At 36.1% G+C, this 20,091-nt stretch overlaps 1 protein-coding gene across 1 annotated transcript in view; it reads left to right on the top strand.

Moving 5' to 3' along the window:
• NF1 (neurofibromin 1) overlaps positions 1 to 20,091 on the top strand; it is a 102,807-nt gene that overhangs the window by 74,751 nt on the left and 7,965 nt on the right. Inside the window, exons 36-57 of the mRNA XM_072404986.1 lie at positions 1,247 to 1,679; positions 1,917 to 2,257; positions 3,334 to 3,536; positions 5,118 to 5,311; positions 6,141 to 6,281; positions 6,788 to 7,067; positions 7,500 to 7,714; positions 8,254 to 8,315; positions 8,404 to 8,518; positions 9,533 to 9,634; positions 10,448 to 10,588; positions 11,830 to 11,959; positions 13,324 to 13,455; positions 14,078 to 14,213; positions 14,337 to 14,494; positions 14,654 to 14,776; positions 15,134 to 15,264; positions 15,834 to 15,934; positions 16,443 to 16,585; positions 17,981 to 18,027; positions 18,588 to 18,804; positions 19,751 to 19,804. Coding sequence (XP_072261087.1) covers positions 1,247 to 1,679; positions 1,917 to 2,257; positions 3,334 to 3,536; positions 5,118 to 5,311; positions 6,141 to 6,281; positions 6,788 to 7,067; positions 7,500 to 7,714; positions 8,254 to 8,315; positions 8,404 to 8,518; positions 9,533 to 9,634; positions 10,448 to 10,588; positions 11,830 to 11,959; positions 13,324 to 13,455; positions 14,078 to 14,213; positions 14,337 to 14,494; positions 14,654 to 14,776; positions 15,134 to 15,264; positions 15,834 to 15,934; positions 16,443 to 16,585; positions 17,981 to 18,027; positions 18,588 to 18,804; positions 19,751 to 19,804 — 3,599 coding nt within the window. The remainder of the gene's footprint in view (positions 1 to 1,246; positions 1,680 to 1,916; positions 2,258 to 3,333; positions 3,537 to 5,117; positions 5,312 to 6,140; positions 6,282 to 6,787; positions 7,068 to 7,499; positions 7,715 to 8,253; positions 8,316 to 8,403; positions 8,519 to 9,532; positions 9,635 to 10,447; positions 10,589 to 11,829; positions 11,960 to 13,323; positions 13,456 to 14,077; positions 14,214 to 14,336; positions 14,495 to 14,653; positions 14,777 to 15,133; positions 15,265 to 15,833; positions 15,935 to 16,442; positions 16,586 to 17,980; positions 18,028 to 18,587; positions 18,805 to 19,750; positions 19,805 to 20,091) is intronic.

Genomic DNA, 20,091 nt, shown 5'->3' with positions numbered 1-20,091 from the left:
ATTAATAAACTTGTTCTAACCGACAGACAAAATCTGTGTAGTGATAAGACATCCTGTGAGTGTTGTGCAAAAGCACATCCGTCATGGCGGGTACAAATGGCATTGTACCTTGCCCTATCCTGCAGTGTTGCTGGTTTCTCTTTGTCAGCTTGCTGTTTTACTTTGGATTTAAGCATCTAAAGAAAGCTGTTTTTATTGGCCTTGGAAAGCCAGGCACATTAATTTAGATACTTGTCACTGCTGCAGAGCACAAGTGAATGCAACATACTTAAATTCTGTTCAAGAGTCCAAATCATGGGCTGTGATGAGCAACACAGATACTTATAACAGTCCCTTTTATTATGTTTTTAAGGCTATAAGATGCTAATCATAATAAGTATGAAATGTATTTTTAACCTTTTTCAAAAACTGCATTATTATGTGTGGAAACCCATGGCAACCATTTAGAGATATTTGCTCTGATTACACAAAAATAATGTTATTGGTTGCATATGTATCGGTTGTTTATCGGTCACTATTTCTGGACCTTTTATACATGGGGGAATCCTTGAAATACATTTCATGTCTTCAGGGAACCCCTGCTACAGTTACTATATTCACATCTCAGAGTACAATAACGTGGTGATGCTCAATGGGAAGAATTTCACATGTACAGATAGAAAAAAAACATAAATTGACCTGAGAGGCATGGAACCTTGGTTGAGATTTAGAAACACTGATTGATTTACATTGTCTATTATGTTCAATATTTTCAGTTAAAACTTATATTGGTTGACTTTGGTTGGGTCACCTTTATAGATTTTTGCTTTGTCCTGAACTATTATCAGTTTTTGCTGAATTATCATCACTGGGGTTAGAATATTTAGGTATAGAAATTGAGTCATTTTTCAAATTTGCAAAGGAAAGATGGCTTTTATTTATATATTGTGACTTCCTATAGGTTTAGCCACCTATAGGCCTCACGCACTGCTGGTACTTAAAAAAAAAAAAAAAATTGGATTTGGATATGCATTTGTCAGACTGGCTTGGATGGTATTGTTTGCAACAGGTTTTGCTATGTGTCCTTTGCTACATAATTAAAATGTATCTGACAAAAATTTTACCTTTTTTAATTTTTCATTTGTTTGGGCATAACCCAAAAAGAAAGTGAAAGTTTTTGCAATATTGCCTTTGCAGAAAAATATTTTTCACAGTCTGTCTTTGATTGACTCTTGATTCTCTTGATGAGTCTTTTTATGTCTTACAGGTTCAAGACTGGTCAAATAAATGGCGACTTACTGATCTACCATGTTCTTCTGACTTTAAAGCCATACTATGCCAAGCCATACGAGATAGTGGTAGATCTTACACATGATGGGCCCAGCAATCGCTTTAAAACAGACTTCCTTTCAAAATGGTTTGTGGTTTTCCCTGGCTTTGCGTATGAAAATGTTACAGCAGTTTATATCTACAACTGTAACTCCTGGGTGAGAGAATATACAAAATACCACGAGAGACTACTAACTGGTCTTAAAGGCAGCAAGAGGTTAATTTTCATTGATCCATCTGGAAAGTTAGCTGAACATATAGACCACGATCAGCAGAAACTGCCAGCTGCCACGCTTGCTTTGGAAGAGGACCTGAAGTTGTTCCACAATGCACTTAAGCTGGCCCACAAGGACACTAAAGTGTCAATAAAAGTAAGTGGAGATGATATGTATACAGATTTAAAGATCCAGTTAATATTAAGCAGGTTGGAATGTGTTAACACAAATTTGAAAAGCACAGGAAATGGGATGTGTAAACACAAGCACCTACCTTTTTTGTATTGACCATTTTTCTAACAAATATAGTATAGAGAACAGTATACATCTTTAAATTGCCTTGTAAACTTATAATAAATTGTCATTAAAAAAATTTAACCCTTGTGTTTATAGGTGGGATCTACAGCTGTTCAGGTGACCTCAGCAGAGAGGACGAGGGTTTTGGGTCAATCTGTGTTTCTGAATGATATCTACTATGCTTCAGAGATAGAAGAAATTTGCTTAGTGGATGAAAATCAGTTCACCTTGACTATTGCTAATCAAGGAACACCCCTCACATTCATGCACCAGGAGTGTGAAGCCATTGTCCAGTCTATCATTCACATACGGACTCGATGGGAGCTGTCACAACCGGATTCCATTCCCCAGCACACTAAGATCCGTCCAAAGGATGTTCCGGGAACACTACTTAACATTGCATTACTAAACTTGGGAAGTTCTGATCCAAGTCTACGGTATTCATCATTCTCTCTCTTTAGTTTTAATGATGATTTTATGATTGATTATACATTTATACTGATCAGTTCTGTTCGATTTATCCATAAAAGATTTTGAGGACATTTACTGGGTTATGCCTCTCTGCCTTGAAGCTCTTTTCATTATGGCCCTTGACTGTACCCTCAGTATAGCAATACGTCCTATGTTTGTAAGCAGAGCCAAGCACTGGGACCCTATGAGCAAAAGCTGTTGGAATTCTAAAACACTTCTTCAGCTGACCCATAAAGAGTTGTGAAATTGAAACATTAAATAAAACATTTTTTTTCTTACCTGATATTTTTAAATGTTTTAAAGTCGGGTGGGAAGAAGCTGTAGGCGGGTGGTGACCCCCTGTACTGTGAGCCAACTCCTCAGTAACCACCCGAAACAGCCAGGTGGTTACTGAAAAGTGCTGAGTGTGTGCCCACAGTGTTTAAGAAAAATGTAGTCCCAGATTTTGCCATTAGCTATAATGCTATATATGCTATATTGCATTTCATTCTTTGAAACTAGTGGCCAAGAGCAGCAGCAACAAGAGTTTTTTTTGTTTTCTTTTTTTAGTAGCAGGTTGTTCTTAAAGCAAACTTGTACCACACACAAATAGTAGCTGCCTAGTTGTTTCTAGGCTTTATATTTTGTGGGCTGCATTTTTTAAAAACAAAATGTGGAGCTAGTAAAATCATTACAATTCAGAACTCCTAATATCTGATGTAATGAACGTTAAGGCTTAGATCAGACTAGTGAAGGAAAGATCTAACCCAAGGTGCTGTTCAGGAATGTGAATAAAGGTAAACAAAACTGCAACCTCACTGCCAATCTAAATAACATTGCCAAAAGCTTTTGAATCACCAAATAAATAAGGTAATGGTTGGGTGACAATGCTTATAAAAGTTAAATAGATGTAACAGGTTTGGTGTCCTGGTATCACATGTTGAAAAATGTCAACCTTTATTAACCTTTTGTTTTTTTTTGTTTTTTTTTTTCATTTTAATTGGGTCATATTAATGTAATATTTTTTAGCTTATTAAATGTGTTACCTTATCTTTTGTTGCAGGTCTGCTGCCTATAACCTTCTGTGTGCCTTAACATGTACCTTTAATTTAAAGATTGAAGGGCAGCTACTGGAGACTTCGGGTCTTTGTATCCCAGCCAACAATACACTTTTCATAGTCTCCATTAGCAAAACCCTGGCAGCTAATGAACCGCACCTCACGCTTGAGTTTCTAGAGGAATGCATTTCTGGCTTCAGTAAATCTAGTAAGTAAATGCTGCTTACTTGTGACTACTCTCGCAAAATGTCAAATTTGTAGATTGGTGCTGGGCATTAGGTAACAGCTTTGTTTTACTAGTTTTCATGTCTCTTGGTTACACCACTTTAAGTCACTTACCTGAAACAGATGTGCATATAAGAATGTATTACCTTACCTAGACTTTACAGATGAGTACTTGTTCTAAGTCAAACTATGTAACATAGCTGGTCAGTGTACTAGCCAGATAACGAACGTGTGAAAGAGAATAAGCCACAGCAGCTCCTCATGTATCAGTAATGATTTGCTCAAATAACCAACATATACCATCATCACTATGATTTACTTCCTTTTCTTGTGTTTTATTTTTTTACTCCGTGCACATGAGCTTCCTTTTTTGTACTTTGGTCTGGTTTGGTCCTTCCTGTGTGGATTCGTATATATCTTAATTGTTTCATTTAGTAAATCCTGGTTGCTTACTGCATTGCACCAGTTTGCACACATTGTTTTGTCTCAGTTACTGACCTGGAACAAGAAGGTCCAGGGGCTTCCTGACTGCAACTGCATGCTTTTTCTTTGTCAGTCACTCTCCAGATAAATCCATATTTGGTTAAAAGGTCAGGACCAACACAAATATAAATATAGATATATATATATATATATATATATATATATATATATATACTTTGAATTATATATTTATATTTTCATGATACTAAGTGGTGATGTTTATTTAGAGTTCTGCTGTAATTATAAAAGTATTGTGGAATATTCTAAACATCTCCTTAAACTGGAAAGGAATACAGACACACTCATTGTGTTATCCATAGGCTGACAATACAATCCCTCCTACTGCCTGGTGGTGTCAGTTTTCTGTGTCCTTGGCACATGAGCATAGGGCCAAACTTTATCCATTGTGTTAACCAGTGAAGACAGCTTTTTCCCTTCTTCAGTAGTAAATTTCCAATGCTGCTTTTCTCTAGATAGGATTTTGCATTCAATTCGACCCTCAATCTGTACAGAACTAAAAAGCATTTTTATAAAGTGGTAAAAGGGACATTTACCAAATACTGCAGGTGAATTAGTCACTGTAATGTAAAACACATGCACCATGAATATGCAGTGTGTCATGCAGTCCTGGAGTAGCAATATTTTACCATACAACATTAAATAAAACTTTCTTGCATTTGCAGGCCTAGCCAATGGAGCAACCCATGAGAGTTTATAATATTAAAGCAGATTGCCTTTATGTGCATCAGATGCATAGGAAGCTGCTTAAAGTATACCTATTATCACATTCCCTTCATTGTGTAAAAGGGTGGCTAAGGTTGGGGTCATCAGGGCTTTCCTCAAATCAAAAAAACAAGAAACAAAAAAACACTTCAACATCACACATGCTCAGTGTTATTGGCATGTTTGTTTGTTTTTTTTGTTTTTTTTGTTTTTTTATATATAAACAGTCTAGGACACTCTACCCAATCTCACACCTCTTAGCATGATAAAAAAATAATTCTGTAGTATGCCAATACTGGAACTATAAAAAATGTTCCACATTTATCCTAATAAGCAATGGTGTATGTTTCAATTGTAGGCATTGAACTTAAGCATCTCTGTCTGGAATACATGACTCCTTGGTTATTGAATCTTGTCCGTTTCTGTAAACTCACTGATGATGCAAAAAGGCAGCGTGTCAGTGCTATCTTGGACAAGCTCATAACCATGACTATTAATGAAAAACAGATGTATCCTTCCATTCAAGCAAAAATTTGGGGCAGTCTAGGACAGGTGAGTACCATCTTCCAAATACTATAGAAATATCTTTGTCCTTGTCCTATAATGTACTGAACCTAAACCCAGTGTCCTCAACACCAGTCCTTGAGGGCCAGAACCTTCACACATTATTAGATTTGAGTTGCTTGTCAGAGCTGCTAGTATCATAGAAAAAGGAGCAGGAGTTCCTTCCTTCTTCTGGCTTCAGATGTTCATACTTTGGATGACTAGCCATTTTTTAGAACTGGTTGATTGATGTGGCTGTGGTCACCCTTTAGTTGACTTTTGCTGTATTTCCTAAAGGTATTAGATTCCTGGGCCCCTCAATAGATAATAGAGACTAGGAAATATTTAGTTTGAACTTACTGAAAAATCCTTTGAGGAACACCAGTTCTGCCCCTCTCTGTTTAGGGTCATGCTCCTGGTACTGATTGCTACAAAGTGAAGCACGCCCAGTAGTACAAGTGGTTTTTCTGGGATTCTTGTATCACTCAAACAATGATTTCCCTATAGGTGCTTTTTTTCCATTTATTTATTATAAATATATAATATTTGTGATTTTATTTTATTATCTTGTAATTGTTGATACATTTTCTCTTATTCTTTATTCTGTATAAAACACAGCCAGCTCTAGTTGCTACTGCATTTTCAGATGTTCAGATATGCTAATTTTTCAAATCCATTAACATTTTGATTCAATTTTCGTTTCACGTTCTGGTCTTTTGTTTTGATTAGCTATTCTATTAACATATAGATTGCATATTGCTTGAACCTCGAATTGATATGTTATTGCTGAAATGGAAATGTTGGTTTTACAGTCACAAATATTTTCTTTTTTGAGTAGATAACAGATCTTCTGGATGTTGTACTAGACAGCTTCATTAAAACCAGTGCAACAGGTGGACTGGGATCCATAAAGGCTGAAGTAATGGCCGATACAGCAGTTGCTTTGGCATCTGGAAATGTCAAACTGGTTTCGAGCAAGGTAACACTTAAAGCAGAACTAAAAAGTGGGGGGAAAACTGGGTCTTTTTTTTTTTTTTTTTTTGGTTGGTTTAAATAGTTACTGAATTGTAGTTGTTAGATATTATCAAATGAGCAGGGTGCTGTGCCCCTGGTAAGGAGTTATTAGTGGCTGCCCATCGACAAACATTGATTATGCCATACCTGGATAAAGATGTTGGTGGCTATGAAATGACAAGAGAATTTCACAGTAGATTTTACTTAAGTTAGTTTTAGGTGGGCATATATGTATAAGCAAGCTTTAAATCTAGCATTGCAGCCAGTAGATAGAAGACTCTTCACTTTTACTCTGATTAGTCATCCTCATATGAAATAAAATTTAATATTTCATTTCTATTTAGTATTGTTCCAAATTCCAGGTATCTTTCTTCCAATTAAGTAGAAATTTCCTGTACTTACAAGCCAAAACATGAGGACATTTTATGAACAAAGCTCATATGCGTTTCTTTTTTTTTTTTTTTTTTTAAGGTGATCGGGAGGATGTGCAAAATTATAGATAAGACCTGTCTTTCTCCCACCCCAACATTGGAACAGCACCTCATGTGGGATGATATCGCCATACTTGCCCGATACATGCTCATGCTGTCCTTCAACAACTCCTTGGATGTGGCTGCCCATTTACCCTACCTCTTCCATGTTGTCACATTATTGGTGGCAACAGGTCCTCTTTCTCTTCGAGCTTCCACTCATGGACTTGTGATCAATATTATTCACTCCTTGTGTACCTGCTCACAGCTGAACTTCAGTGGTGAGTACTTTTTGCAGGATTGCCTGGTATTAAACAAATTGGTCTGCTTTTTTTTGGAATGCATACTTGAAGTACTTTTTAAATACACAGCATATTCACATGCCAACCTCCCCACAGGTAAGTAGGGCTAGACCCTTAGGCCTGTACACCAAAGTATGGGCATCACATATCTTCCTGAGTTCATTGGTAAGTTATTCATATGTAGCGCTAAGTCTAAAGACCAAGAAAGATGCAAAATTCTGTACAGCAATGTACGCACAGTGTATGTACAAAGACTTGTTTATTTATGATCATGCATTAAAAGTATGTTTCAGATAAATAGCCTAGGATTATGGAATATATTTTCTTAAAAAGTACACTTCCCCTTTATTAAAATAAACCTTTTTTGTCCCGTGTAAAATGTAACATGTTCTTTGGTCAATTTGCTCACAGAGGAGACCAAGCAAGTGCTGCGACTCAGTCTTACAGAGTTTTCCCTACCCAAGTTCTATCTTCTGTTTGGGATCAGTAAAGTCAAGTCTGCAGCAGTTATCGCTTTTCGATCCAGTTATCGTGATCGCTCCTTTTCACCCGGCTCCTATGAGAGGGAGACATTTGCCCTGACTTCATTGGAAACTGTCACAGAAGCTCTGTTAGAAATTATGGAGGTAACTATTAATGTTACTGCTTTATTTATGCTTATATTGTTCATTAAAACTGTTCTATGTAATATGAGATTTTCGTCTTTTTGGATATAGCTAAGAAATCTGCATACACATTTTCACAGGTTGTCTGGCCTCTTCTTTTAGACACATTTCTCTCCTAATAGGTGCCATTGGAACACCATGTAGCTATATGTACTGTATTACCTATCATTTGAATTCCTAAGCACAGTTCATACCAGACTCTACTTGTCTGTTTGCTAAGTCTGCAGTGTCAGATATTTATTAGAAGTGTTCACTAGCACAGCAGATGGGTACCTCTGTCTTTAATGTGATAGTTGCTTGGGGGGCTGCTCTCTTTAAATGCTGCATAGCTTCTGCAGAAATCTAGTGAATTTAAATTTCAGGTAAATTTATGAAATTAAAGTTAGAAAACAAAAGGATAACTTGATCCACTGCCTTAAAAGCTCGATTGATAGATTGTAACATGGTTCGGCATTTTATATTTATTGTGATTTTATAACCATCTACTTTCTTTACTTTAGGCTTGCATGAGAGATATTCCAACTTGCAAGTGGTTGGATCAGTGGACTGAACTTGCCCAAAAGTATGAATTATGTTTTTGCAACAAAAATAAAGTCCTTTATTTCTACCTTATGCATTTTCCCTAAAATCCACTTTCTATCTCTACCCAGGTTTGCATTCCAATACAATCCTTCACTACAGCCACGAGCTCTTGTTGTGTTTGGTTGTATAAGCAAGCGTGTATCTCATGGACAGATAAAACAGATTATCCGAATTCTTAGCAAGGTATTTTCCTGGAACATTTTCTTTAGCCTTGTACTGAGGTGGCCAGGTTATGAGCATTACATATTTGTATGTTGTTAACTAGCAGTTAATAGGTTTTAAACAAGTCCTAACCAACGTTAGCAACTACGGGCACCTGTGGTTCGGTTCATCCACAAAGTACTCAGTAGTGTAGCTTTAAAATATTTTAAGTACTTTCTTCAGCCATCTTCACTGTCCTTGCCTTCTTGCTTGTGAGTCCACTTTATTTATACTCCCCACTCTTTCATCATCCCTCCTTTTCCAATTGGTTAACAACAATTTTTCTTTTGGCTGACTGCAGCCAATAGGGTGAAATATGTTTATTTGGGAGAAATGGGAGGAAGTCATTGTAGCCAGTCAGACTGCTATCTAGTGATTCTTGAAACAAAACTAATGAAGATTCATGTTTACTTATTTGTTAACCCTGAGCAGCATTCTGGTTGGGATTTCATTGTACAGATATGTTTTCCACTGTTGGAGGGTGACCATTTTTGTGTATTTTTTTTTTTCCCTCAAGGTTTACAGCAGGACTTCAGGATGCCCCGAAATCAGAGAACAAAATGTAAAACTATAGAGAACAATAGTGTACTCTGGTTTTATGGCAGCTACAGGGAAGATGCCAGGGGTTCAATAGAAGATGAAACACTTACTGTGTCCTTCATTGAACAAAAAATTACGTGTGAATAGGCTCTCCATTTGTTGGCTGCCCCTGCAGATCTGTATAGCTTAAGCTAAGTACACAAGTCAGATAGTTATCGCCTGAGATGAACAGTCGTGTTAATCTCGGGGTGTACAGCAATCCCCTCCAACATCATTCATCAATCTGGCATGGTGGATTGATGAACAATATTTCGGGGGTGGGGGGATTCCCTGTATATGTGGTCTGGTTCAGTTATTTTTCATTTAATATTTATTTTTTTATTTATTATTTCATTTATTAATATTTAAATGATTTTAAAATTATATACAAATTTACAAAAACTTTATCTGTTTTAGGGTTTGGAAAGCTGCTTAAAAGGCCCTGACAACTACAACAGCCAAGTTCTAATAGAAGCCACTGTGATCGCACTTACCAAACTGCAGCCGCTTCTGAATAAGGTAAACATTTTATTTAAACCATACAACATATGATATCCAGTGGTGTCATAAACATTTCAGCTGAATTTCTCTGTTTTGTACAGTGCTTGTTGTATAGTTATAAGTCCATCTTCAATATGAAACACTTAGCGCAGACATACGAGCAGGGAACCTTGTCTTTTTATCATTACCAGAGTCTGACATAATCTATGTTATGTGGATTTTGTGAGTGGTTGCTAAAACTAATACCATTTTCCCTTTGGGTTATTTAGATTTTCTAAAATGTACTTCATACCACTCGAGATAGGAAAGCTAAACTTTACAAAGTAACTGGTGTGCATGCATGCCTTTCACCTAAATGCTTTCTCAAAGCTGTTCACTTGTGTTTTTTTTTTTTTTTTTATTGGTATTAATATTATATACAACTTCAAAGTTTATAAGTGAACTTTGTGCTTTGTCTGCCATCCTATTATTATTCTCTCGAAGTGTTTAATGGCCCTACTGAGCAGTAGTGCAGTGTTTTTCCAATGAAGCTGACATTTGGTATAATATGCTTCTGGATGCCAAAGAAGCTGAAACATTATTATGAGATCTGCAAACATAACTAGGTTCCTAATTTTATTCTTGACTTGTATTTAATTTTTTTTTAAAAATGGTATTTAGAGTGTATTGACACAATTTCACATGTTTTGAATCGTTCATTTCTGCACATATATAAATACTTCTAAGTACTTGATTTTTGTAAAATATATGTTTATTATATGTAAGGTTAAAAATAATCAGAATCTTTGATTCCTGAAGTGACTCCTAATGTTTTGTGTTGATCCTTTCTAGGATTCCCCTATGCACAAAGCTCTCTTTTGGGTCGCTATGGCAGTGCTTCAGTTGGATGAGGTTAATCTATACTCAGCAGGTACAGCACTACTGGAACAAAACCTCCACACATTAGACAGTCTTCGAGTTTTTAATGACAAGGTATGTTTAGCTTCTGCATTGAAGAATTTTTTTGAATATGAAGTAAATATTTAGTGAGCATTTTCTGGCAAGTAACCATTTTATTTACCAGTAAATAGCTATCAATTGTAGCTTCAAAAATAATTCCCCCCACCCTAAGACACGTACAATCACTTCCCCCCTATCACTGGCTTTGAAGTGGCAAGTCCTCAAAAGAAGGTAGAAATGCATGAGCATTGCATACTGGGATAGTTCAGTGATGGAACTCCCCCCCAAACCACACTGCTTATTGCAGTCTCAAGAGTCTGTATCCATGAGCCCTCTGCTGGCAGCAGGGAGTAAGTGAGGAATGTGTTGGACAGTCAGGTGATTGGAGTTGTGCTTAGAGTGCAGGAGGAGATGTGTGGTGTGACATGATTGACATTGTGTTTGAGAGTGAGAAAGCGGGCGGATTTAGGTGATGGTTTCCTTCCTTTTTTATACTGTGCTATTAGTGTGGAAAGTTTCATGCATGCAATTTTGCATTCTCCAGTGTGGCATTTTTAAATTCTGAAGTTGTGACAGTGAGAGGCAAAAATATTAACTTTTTTAATATATAGTGACGGTGGGTTTAAATCTCGTTCAGATTTTTACCTGTCCTGTGTCCCTGACAGAAAAATGTATCCTATTTGTACATGGTGACAGTTGTCTCTGGTGCTGAAAGAGAGCAAAATTCTACATCTTGGGCTAACAGAACAAGGATGGGAAGGACAATCTTCCATTTTTTGGCACTTAAAGCGGAACTTTAATAAAAAAAATAAAAAAAAATTCTTAACTGCGCATGCATAAGATTAGCACATTTTTTTCCTACATGTGCAGAAGGAGCAGCCAAAAACCTTCTGGGAAGATAGAACATATGTATCCCAGGAGGCTGCAGATTTCCCATCCATTTTTTACCCCATAAGCGAGGGGTCTCCCTTTCAAATTAAAAAGGGTTAGTTTTGTTTTTTTTGTTGTTTTTGTTTTTTTTTTGTGTTTTAAACACATTGATTTCATTTTTTAAAAGAATTAGTCGCCCTTTTATTTTAGGTAAAATAATGTGATGATAGATCCACTTTTGTGTTCAGACGTTTAGTTGTAAATTGCACAAATTATTTTAATCTAGTTGTGTTAGGTTTAATATATGCCTAATAATGGTAGAAATGATTTATCTCTGTATTGATTTGCCTTACTGTAAAATTTTGTAATTTATCGTTTGAAGGATGTTTCTCTCTCTATTTCAGAGCCCAGAAGAAGTTTTCATGGAAATTCGAAATCCTCTAGAGGAATGGCATTGTAAACAAATGGACCATTTTGTTGGTCTCAATTTTAACTCTAATTTCAATTTTGCACTAGTTGGGCATTTGTTGAAAGGTGAGTTCATTTGAATGTTTTTATGATCTCAGTAGGTGGTGAAAGCTTTGTGAAATTGAATGCACAGTACACAGGGAAGAGAAGTCCCGTTCATATCTAGGAGTGTGTCGGATGTCCTTAACTCAGGGTCCACCTGTAGTCTGTTAGACATTCTTTTCTGGAACCATTTAAGGGGTAGTTAAATAGTCTGAGTATGTTCACTTTGCAAAAAAAAAAAAAGTTGGGGGAAAAGATAAAACTGTGTTCTTTTCACCCTGTGTTAATTTTTCCTGCACGTGGTTGTACACACGGCTTTATCTTATTCATTACCTGGGCAGACATTTATATTCCTTTACTAAACTAACTTTACTGAGTTCTGTAAACCAAAAACTCGGCACCAGTTAAATGAGAAAAGATGCCTAAAACTCCACCTATTGGCTCAGGTAAATAATACAAAACATGTGCACATAAAGATATTATTTCACCTTTACCTGATTAAAGAGTTTTTTTTTTTTTTTTGTTTTTTTTTTAATCTATCTTTTCAGTCCTGATTCTAAAGAAACCATGTATGAAATTGTTGGATTTAAAATACCAGTCTACCTCTTAAAAGAATAACCATTAATTTGTTGTCCTTGTCTAAATCAGAAATTATACCTCGGATGCAGCTTGGTCCCACTTTACACTGCCCTATTCTGCTGCACTGTGCAGTACTTTCATTCTATTTGAATTGTTGAAGTTTTTGCTTGGCATCAGTTAAGTCTAAATTTATTAAGCAATGGGTCCCTAAATGGTCTAATACAGCGGTCGCCACCCGGTGGTCCACGAGAAAATTTCAGTGGTCCGCGGCTCTGGCCGGTGTGCCCCTGAGTGGGGTCAGGAGAAGGACCCTGCTGGGGGAGGGGCGCGGCGCATCAGGCAGAGCCGTGAACCATGTCCCCCATTTGAATCGCAGGCTCTAGGCATTGGGAGGGTTGTAACCCACCCACTCTCCTATTGCAAGCTCAGATATGCGATGGGAGAGTGGGCGGGTTCTGGCATCACGATGTCACTATGTGGGAAGTTCCTTTCCCTTTGAGTGAAACCTGGCTCACCATGCATGCGCAGTTTGGAACCAGTAATTTTAGTGGTCCATGGGTCCGAAAAGGTTGGCAACCACTGGTCTAATAAATGGTTTGCCGATCCATTTTTTTTTAGGGAGACGTCTGTCCACCTCTGTGGACCTGTAGTTCTGTGCTTGGTTTGCACAATTAAGATTTTTATGATCGTTCAGAGGTTGCAGATTCAAGTAAAAACCTCTGATAAAATGCCCCTGTAAACATGCCTACTACATGCATAAATAGTTTTGTTTTGTACTGTACACAATTTAATCTATTTCTTTTGATTAGGCTATAGACATCCATCTGCTACTACGGTGGCAAGAACAGTGAGAATACTTCACACACTCCTTGCACTTGTAAATAAACACAGAAATTGTGACAAGTTTGAAGTAAATACACAGAGTGTTGCTTATTTAGCAGGTAGGAAATATTTCAGTGATTATAATATTTGTATTTCTTGCCTTTAAATAGTTAAAAATCTTGTATAAAGAGTATATATACTGTGTAATATATATGTAGCCAATTTTGCTTACCTCTAACAAATAATATACCTTGTTACCCATAGTAACTAGTCTGATGCCTCTTCATGTTCTGCCTAAATGACAGATATCTAATTGTTTTTACTCTCTAAATGTAATAAGTGAGCACAGATAAAAGCAAATGTTTTAGGTAATCAGCAATTTAATTTTCAAACACGTTTGAGACATATACGTTTCATCTGTTCATTTTTCTAAGTTAATCAATTAATTTTTAGGAAAATATAAAAATAATTCTCCACAAGGATCACATTTTCTAGAAAGCTGCCATCTGTAGAATTTCTGCAGTGGTTGGCTAGTTTTGAGGGTTACCATGCAGTGCTCAAATTTCCTATTCCAAATTTGGCCAGCTACAAAAATGCAGAAAATGCATTGGAGAGGAAAACATTTCAGTTGTTTGTTGAGTACTTGCTCTTAAATGATTAAAAATCAAATTATGTGTAAATGTTTGACATTGTAATAAACAATTTGGAATGTATATGCTGACACATATTGTTGATTTCTAGCCTTGCTCACTGTGTCTGAAGAAGTAAGAAGCCGCTGCAGCTTAAAACACAGAAAATCACTGTTGCTGACAGATGTTTCGATGGAAAATGTTCCTATGGATACATATCCAATGCATCACAGCGACCCGACTTGCAGGTTATTACTGTGTGCAAAATATGGTTGCACAGCAGGGACTGCTTAATAGCTCCTTGATGCACATTTGTTATGACAACACAAGGAAAGTATTCTGATTTTTCTAATGTTACATTGTTTCAACAGAACGTTGAAGGAGAACCAGCCATGGTCTTCTCCCAAAGGATCTGGCATGCATCTAGCTGCAAGCTACCCCACAGTTGGACAAGTTAGCCCACGAACAAGTAAGTCCATGAGTCTGGACATGGGACAGCCATCACAAGCAAACACTAAAAAGTTGTTGGGTATGTTAAAGCCAAATTCCATTATGCTACACATTCAAACACAATAAACAGATAGGTAATGCTCTGGGTAACGGTCAATTAACCCTACACCCCAATAAACTAAAAAAAATTGTATGTTCTCAATTGTTTTTGTTTTCTTTTTTGTCCTAAACATATTAGGTACAAGAAAAAGCTTTGATCATTTAATATCTGATGTTAAAGCTCCGAAAAGACAGGAGATTGAATCTGGTATCACTACACCTCCAAAAATGAGACGAGTAGCAGAAAATGATTATGATATTGGTAGGTATCACCGCAGAGTAATAGTTACTGCTTACATATAGTTTTAAAATAAATATTTGAATTATAGTAGGTCATCATTGCATGTTGACTTTACATTTACTAATAACTGAAAATTGTTTGTTATGGGAGAATAATTACACTGTTTTTTGAAAATTGGAGAAAGGTAGTGTTATTGCCAATAGTAAGCAATCAAATTTTTCTGGAATACCTTAAATGAAAGATGAAAAAAGGAAATGGAAAGGGTTTTTTGGACTATAGTTAGATTTTATTTTCAGTTCTCTTTCCTCCAATATCAATTCATTTTAGCAGAAACTGATTTAATGTATGTGGCTATACAAACATTTTGTCTGATCTTAGATACACCAAGAATATCATCACCTCAACAACATCCTCACCTGCGGAAAGTTTCTGTTTCCGAATCAAATGTGCTTTTGGATGAGGAAGTTCTAACAGATCCGAAGACACAAGCCCTGCTACTGACTGTTCTAGTAAGGATGTTAATCATATGTGCTACATTTTAAAGTAGGCACCAAAGCCAGACAGGTTGTAATGCAGACGCTCCTTTTCTGCTGCACAAACTGGATGGCCAAACAACTATTCAGTATTACAGTTGCTCCTCCATTTCTTACCAGCTGAAAAGGTATACTTTTCACATTTAATTATTCCTAAATTGAACATTTTATTAATCTTACATTACAACTTCACAAAACCGTTCTCTTAATAAAACAAAAGACATACCGCAGTAAGCTCATCCCAGCCAAACTATATCCATCTTGTGCTGACCTTGCTGCAGCAAACTGAATCCTGTATGGGTTTGCACACCATTATTACACTGCATTTTATCTCATTGTATATGTTATCATCCAATGAGCAGAATAACCACAAGGGACTGGAAACTCCTTCTTTCCAAATCCAAAAAATTGTAAAGCATTTAGCATTATTTACTGAAGTTTATCCCTGTTATACTGCCATAGAATCTCTCTAAAAACCTTACACCTATACAATTGTGTGTAAGTGTAAGCTTTAAATATTCACACAGCTTTCTTTGTTTTTAAAGGCTACACTTGTAAAATACACTACAGATGAGTTTGATCAACGTATTCTTTATGAATATTTAGCTGAAGCAAGCGTGGTCTTCCCTAAAGTGTTTCCCGTGGTGTAAGTACCCTCCTTATTTTGTTTTTTTAGCTTAATAGTTTTCAAGGGTTGGATCTGATTTAAAAAAAAATTAACTTTCATTACTACAATCCATATATGAAAACCCCACTCTGTGCATATTCAGCAGTATTCCCTTGAGTGCCTGTTTTGTAGTGCTATGCACCCAGAACTCTAGGTCTCTTGAGCAGGAAGGTAGACTTGGAGCACAAAGTGTGCGTGAAGACTGTCTTATAATAGCAAAGTAGGAAAATGGAGATGACTGATATTGGAGTGTTTTGCAACACTGGTGTAATCGGGTGTCTGCTCAGAATATTTTTCTCGGGGTGACCTACCTTTCAGAATGGACTTGCACAGCCCCAAAATGGTAAATTAGTCTGCATGTACACATGAGTAAAGGTACTTTTTTTGTATTTTGGAGTTCAGGCTACTTTGTATACATATATGTGACCCTGACTTTTTTTTTTTTTTTTTTTTTTTTTACAATGTAAATGTTTGTTTTTTCCCCCAGACACAATTTATTGGACTCCAAGATCAACACCCTTTTATCGTTGTGTCAAGATCCAAATCTATTGAATCCAATACATGGTATTGTACAGAGTGTGGTTTACCATGAAGAGTCTCCTCCACAGTACCAGCCTTCTTACCTACAGAGTAAGTGTCACTATATATAGTAATAAAACTGTCCTCGCCAATAAATGTTCTATAAAACTTTTACCAGCTTTATTTGGCTGATTAAATGACGTATCATAATGAGGACATAGCAAACCATGTACCTTCCTAGTAGTTTCATTCATGCAGATTTGGTTTTCCTGCCCCTGCTGTGTTGTACAAAGACTGTACATGCATAGGTTAGATGTTGGAGACTGGCGTGTTTTTCAAAGTTTACAGTATTGAATGCACTGTACCACAACCAATAGCTTTTATGGGTTCAAATTTTAAAGTATCACACTGCATTACATAACACCTCAGCTATAAAATCTGTGTTTTTATTATTTTTTTTTATTATTTTGGAAATAGGGAAAAAACACCTTTTTAACACAGCATTCTTTTCATCCCTTTTGCTAGCATGCTAGCAAGTAAAATTGGCATTACCGATGTTATCAATCTACTATTATCAAGTGCATGGAAGATCCCTCACAGAGGCATCGCACAGTTTAGAGAGGGTCTATAAAGGTCTGCTCTGTCAACATAATGTTGTTCAGGCTTTACACAACTGGCCATTATTGTTGCGCTTTAAATTCATGGTTAACTACATGCAAAATACATGATAGGCTCTGTGCTAGATCTATTTAATTTAGCGGTTTATTGTAATTTTGTATACCAGTTACTTTTTAATGGAACGGATCTCATCAAACATTTTGTGTACAATGTTAACATTTGTTTAAATTGTAGGTATAGTCAAAGTTTTTCTTTTTTTGCATACATAAAGCCAAAAGGCGCTTTTGTGTTTTTGGCCTCTTTCTGTCTTGGGGATAATGGTTACCAGGACAAAAAGAGAGAATAATCCCAATAGCAAGATAGAAATACAAACTTCAGAGTTCTAATTTTTCCCTTTAAATTGGATCTACAACCACTGATTTATGGATTCCTTAAACAGTTATACTTAACACGTGCCTGTCATAACAGTTGCCGGTGTGCTTATGTCAGTTGAACTTAATTTTTAAGCCCTCAAAAAATCAAAATAGAAGCTATAACTGTGTTGTCTTCAGCTCTAAAAAAAAAAAAAAAAAAGGTAGATTTAGTTTTGCCTAATGCTACCAAAATAATATGTGCGAACAGGTTTCTAAGGATCCAATTCATCCCTGCCCTAAAAGAACTAATTTGATGAAGGACTGTGCAGAAAAATCTGCAGTTCTCAACAAGAAAATATTGATCATACTTTTATGGTATTTACTCAGTACAGTTCCTGCATTGATCTAGGGGAAGGTGTGAAATACCTCTCTTGGGACTTAAGGTTTCTTAGTAAATTTGTGTACAAATTGTGAAACCTATAGTATTTTACATTTTGATTTGTTTTGTTCTTATTTTCTTTGTTTGCAATTACAGGTTTTGGATTTAATGGTTTGTGGAGGTTTGCTGGCCCCTTCTCTAAGGTATAAAAAATTATTATTGTTGAAAACATATTGTTCAATCTTTACAAAACCATTTTGGAATTTTGACTGCAGTAGAAAATAAGTGAACAGAGGTCCGAGTACCATTTATGCTATTGTTTTGTGTCAGCTTATACCCTGGACCTGCTTTTCAGGTTGTTGTTTGTATTATGCAAAAATGAACAGCTTCATGTGTAGCACTGACATTCAGAAACATATGGTTGTTGTACCAAACATACAATTTGCAACTTAGAGTTTGATGTCTACACCACAGTCATATAGACACCCTTCATTCTAGTTCTAAATGCTATGATTTATAACATTTGTAATCGCATGTATCCCTGTTTTTCCTAAAGTCAAAAAATGTCAAACGCAATTTTTTCTTTTCAAATTCATCACTAGTAACCTAAAAGCTGCTGCTTGCCTTTGAATTTAAAACGTGGCATTTTACTGGGATGCCCATTGACATGAACCCTTACTGTCTACACACCAAATGTGTGTGAGGTTAAAGATCAATATAATTTTTATACCATAATCTGATATAATCTTTCTTGTTTTATCAGCAAACACAGATACCAGACTACGCAGAGCTTATAGTGAAATTTCTTGATGCCTTGATTGACAAATACTTGCCTGTAATTGATGAAGAAGCCAGTGAGGAGTCTCTGCTGACACCTACATCTCCTTATCCTCCCGCTGTGCAGAGCCAACTGAGCATTACCGCGAACCTTAACCTTTCCAATTCCATGACCTCCCTTGCCACTTCCCAGCATTCCCCTGGTGAGTAGCAAATCCATGTTGGGTTCATGAGGTTTATTTTGCTGTATATCCACAGTAGAGTAATTACAGACCATTAACATGCAAGACCAAAAACTAAATGCTGAGTGAATACCAAAAATATAGCATTTGAACGAAGGTAAATAATACATGAAAATAATTGTTTTTTAATAATGCAATTTTCACCATCATAGGTTTTTGGTCATAACAGCCAGGCAATATTATTCGGTTTTTCATTTTCACACTGTCACTAGTTATATGTAACTTACTACAGGTGGTGCCTTGGTTTAAATATAAAATACCAATCTAGTTTTTATTGGAAGTAATATATCCATTCTGCAATAATTTCATATTTTCTTGTTTTTTTTTTCTTGCTGTTAAATATTCCTTTAGCTGATTATTTATTATTAATGAAACAGTTGACTAATTACTGCAAAAAGTTTATTAATCGGTGTAAAGAAATGTCTTTAGACAATTGTTTTTTTTTTTTTGTTAAAAGGTCACTGAGGCTTTGTTCCCATTATTGTGTTTCAAGAACATTTCAACATGTCTTGGTGCAGTAGTTTGCCATTCACACTACCATAACCTTCACTTTTAAAAGCCAAGCATGCACAACATTTTTATAATGTGCTGCATTTGACTGCTGAAATACATGAGCTGCCAATTGCAGTGAATGGCAACACACATTAAAAATCTACAGCTGTAATGGAAATTAAGTCTGAGAGGACTCTTGATTATTTGATGCCTTTTGTGACAAAACCTTCCTCTATTAGCAGATTGCTACACACCTTTAGCCAATCACATAGGCTGTAATTACATATTGCCATACATGTTGTGTCTCATCCATGTGTTGGTTTATTTTACATCATTATTCATATTTTTTCTTTGTGTGTGTTTTTGTTTTTTTTGTTTTTTTATTCCCTACCCCTTTCATTCTGTGTCTGTGAAGCTTCTCTGCCTTGCTCTAAATCTGCAGTTTTCATGCAGCCACTCCCTCATCAAGGTACTTCCTTTCAACCTCTCTGCACGAATTCAGTGTCATGTGCATTAGTTATGAGCGCTTGGCATGAGCATTTAGTTACTAACCAGCAACACATAATCATGGCTTTTGCAAGAGACAAGCAGGCAGAATAATCTTTAGAATATCAAACATTGCGTTCATTACTAAATTATAAAGCACATTATACAGTGTTTTTCTGGCTATATTTTTGCAATGTAAGTAATGCATATTAAAAATAGATCTTAACTACAGAACTTCACACTAAAGTGTCTGATAGCTACTGGGTTATT

The sequence above is a fragment of the Pyxicephalus adspersus genome, chromosome 1 (genome assembly GCF_032062135.1).
Source record: "Pyxicephalus adspersus chromosome 1, UCB_Pads_2.0, whole genome shotgun sequence".
Classification (NCBI taxonomy): Eukaryota; Metazoa; Chordata; class Amphibia; order Anura; family Pyxicephalidae; genus Pyxicephalus; species Pyxicephalus adspersus.
The sequence above is the reverse complement of the archived record's forward strand: the minus strand, read 5'-3'. Positions and strand labels throughout refer to the sequence as shown.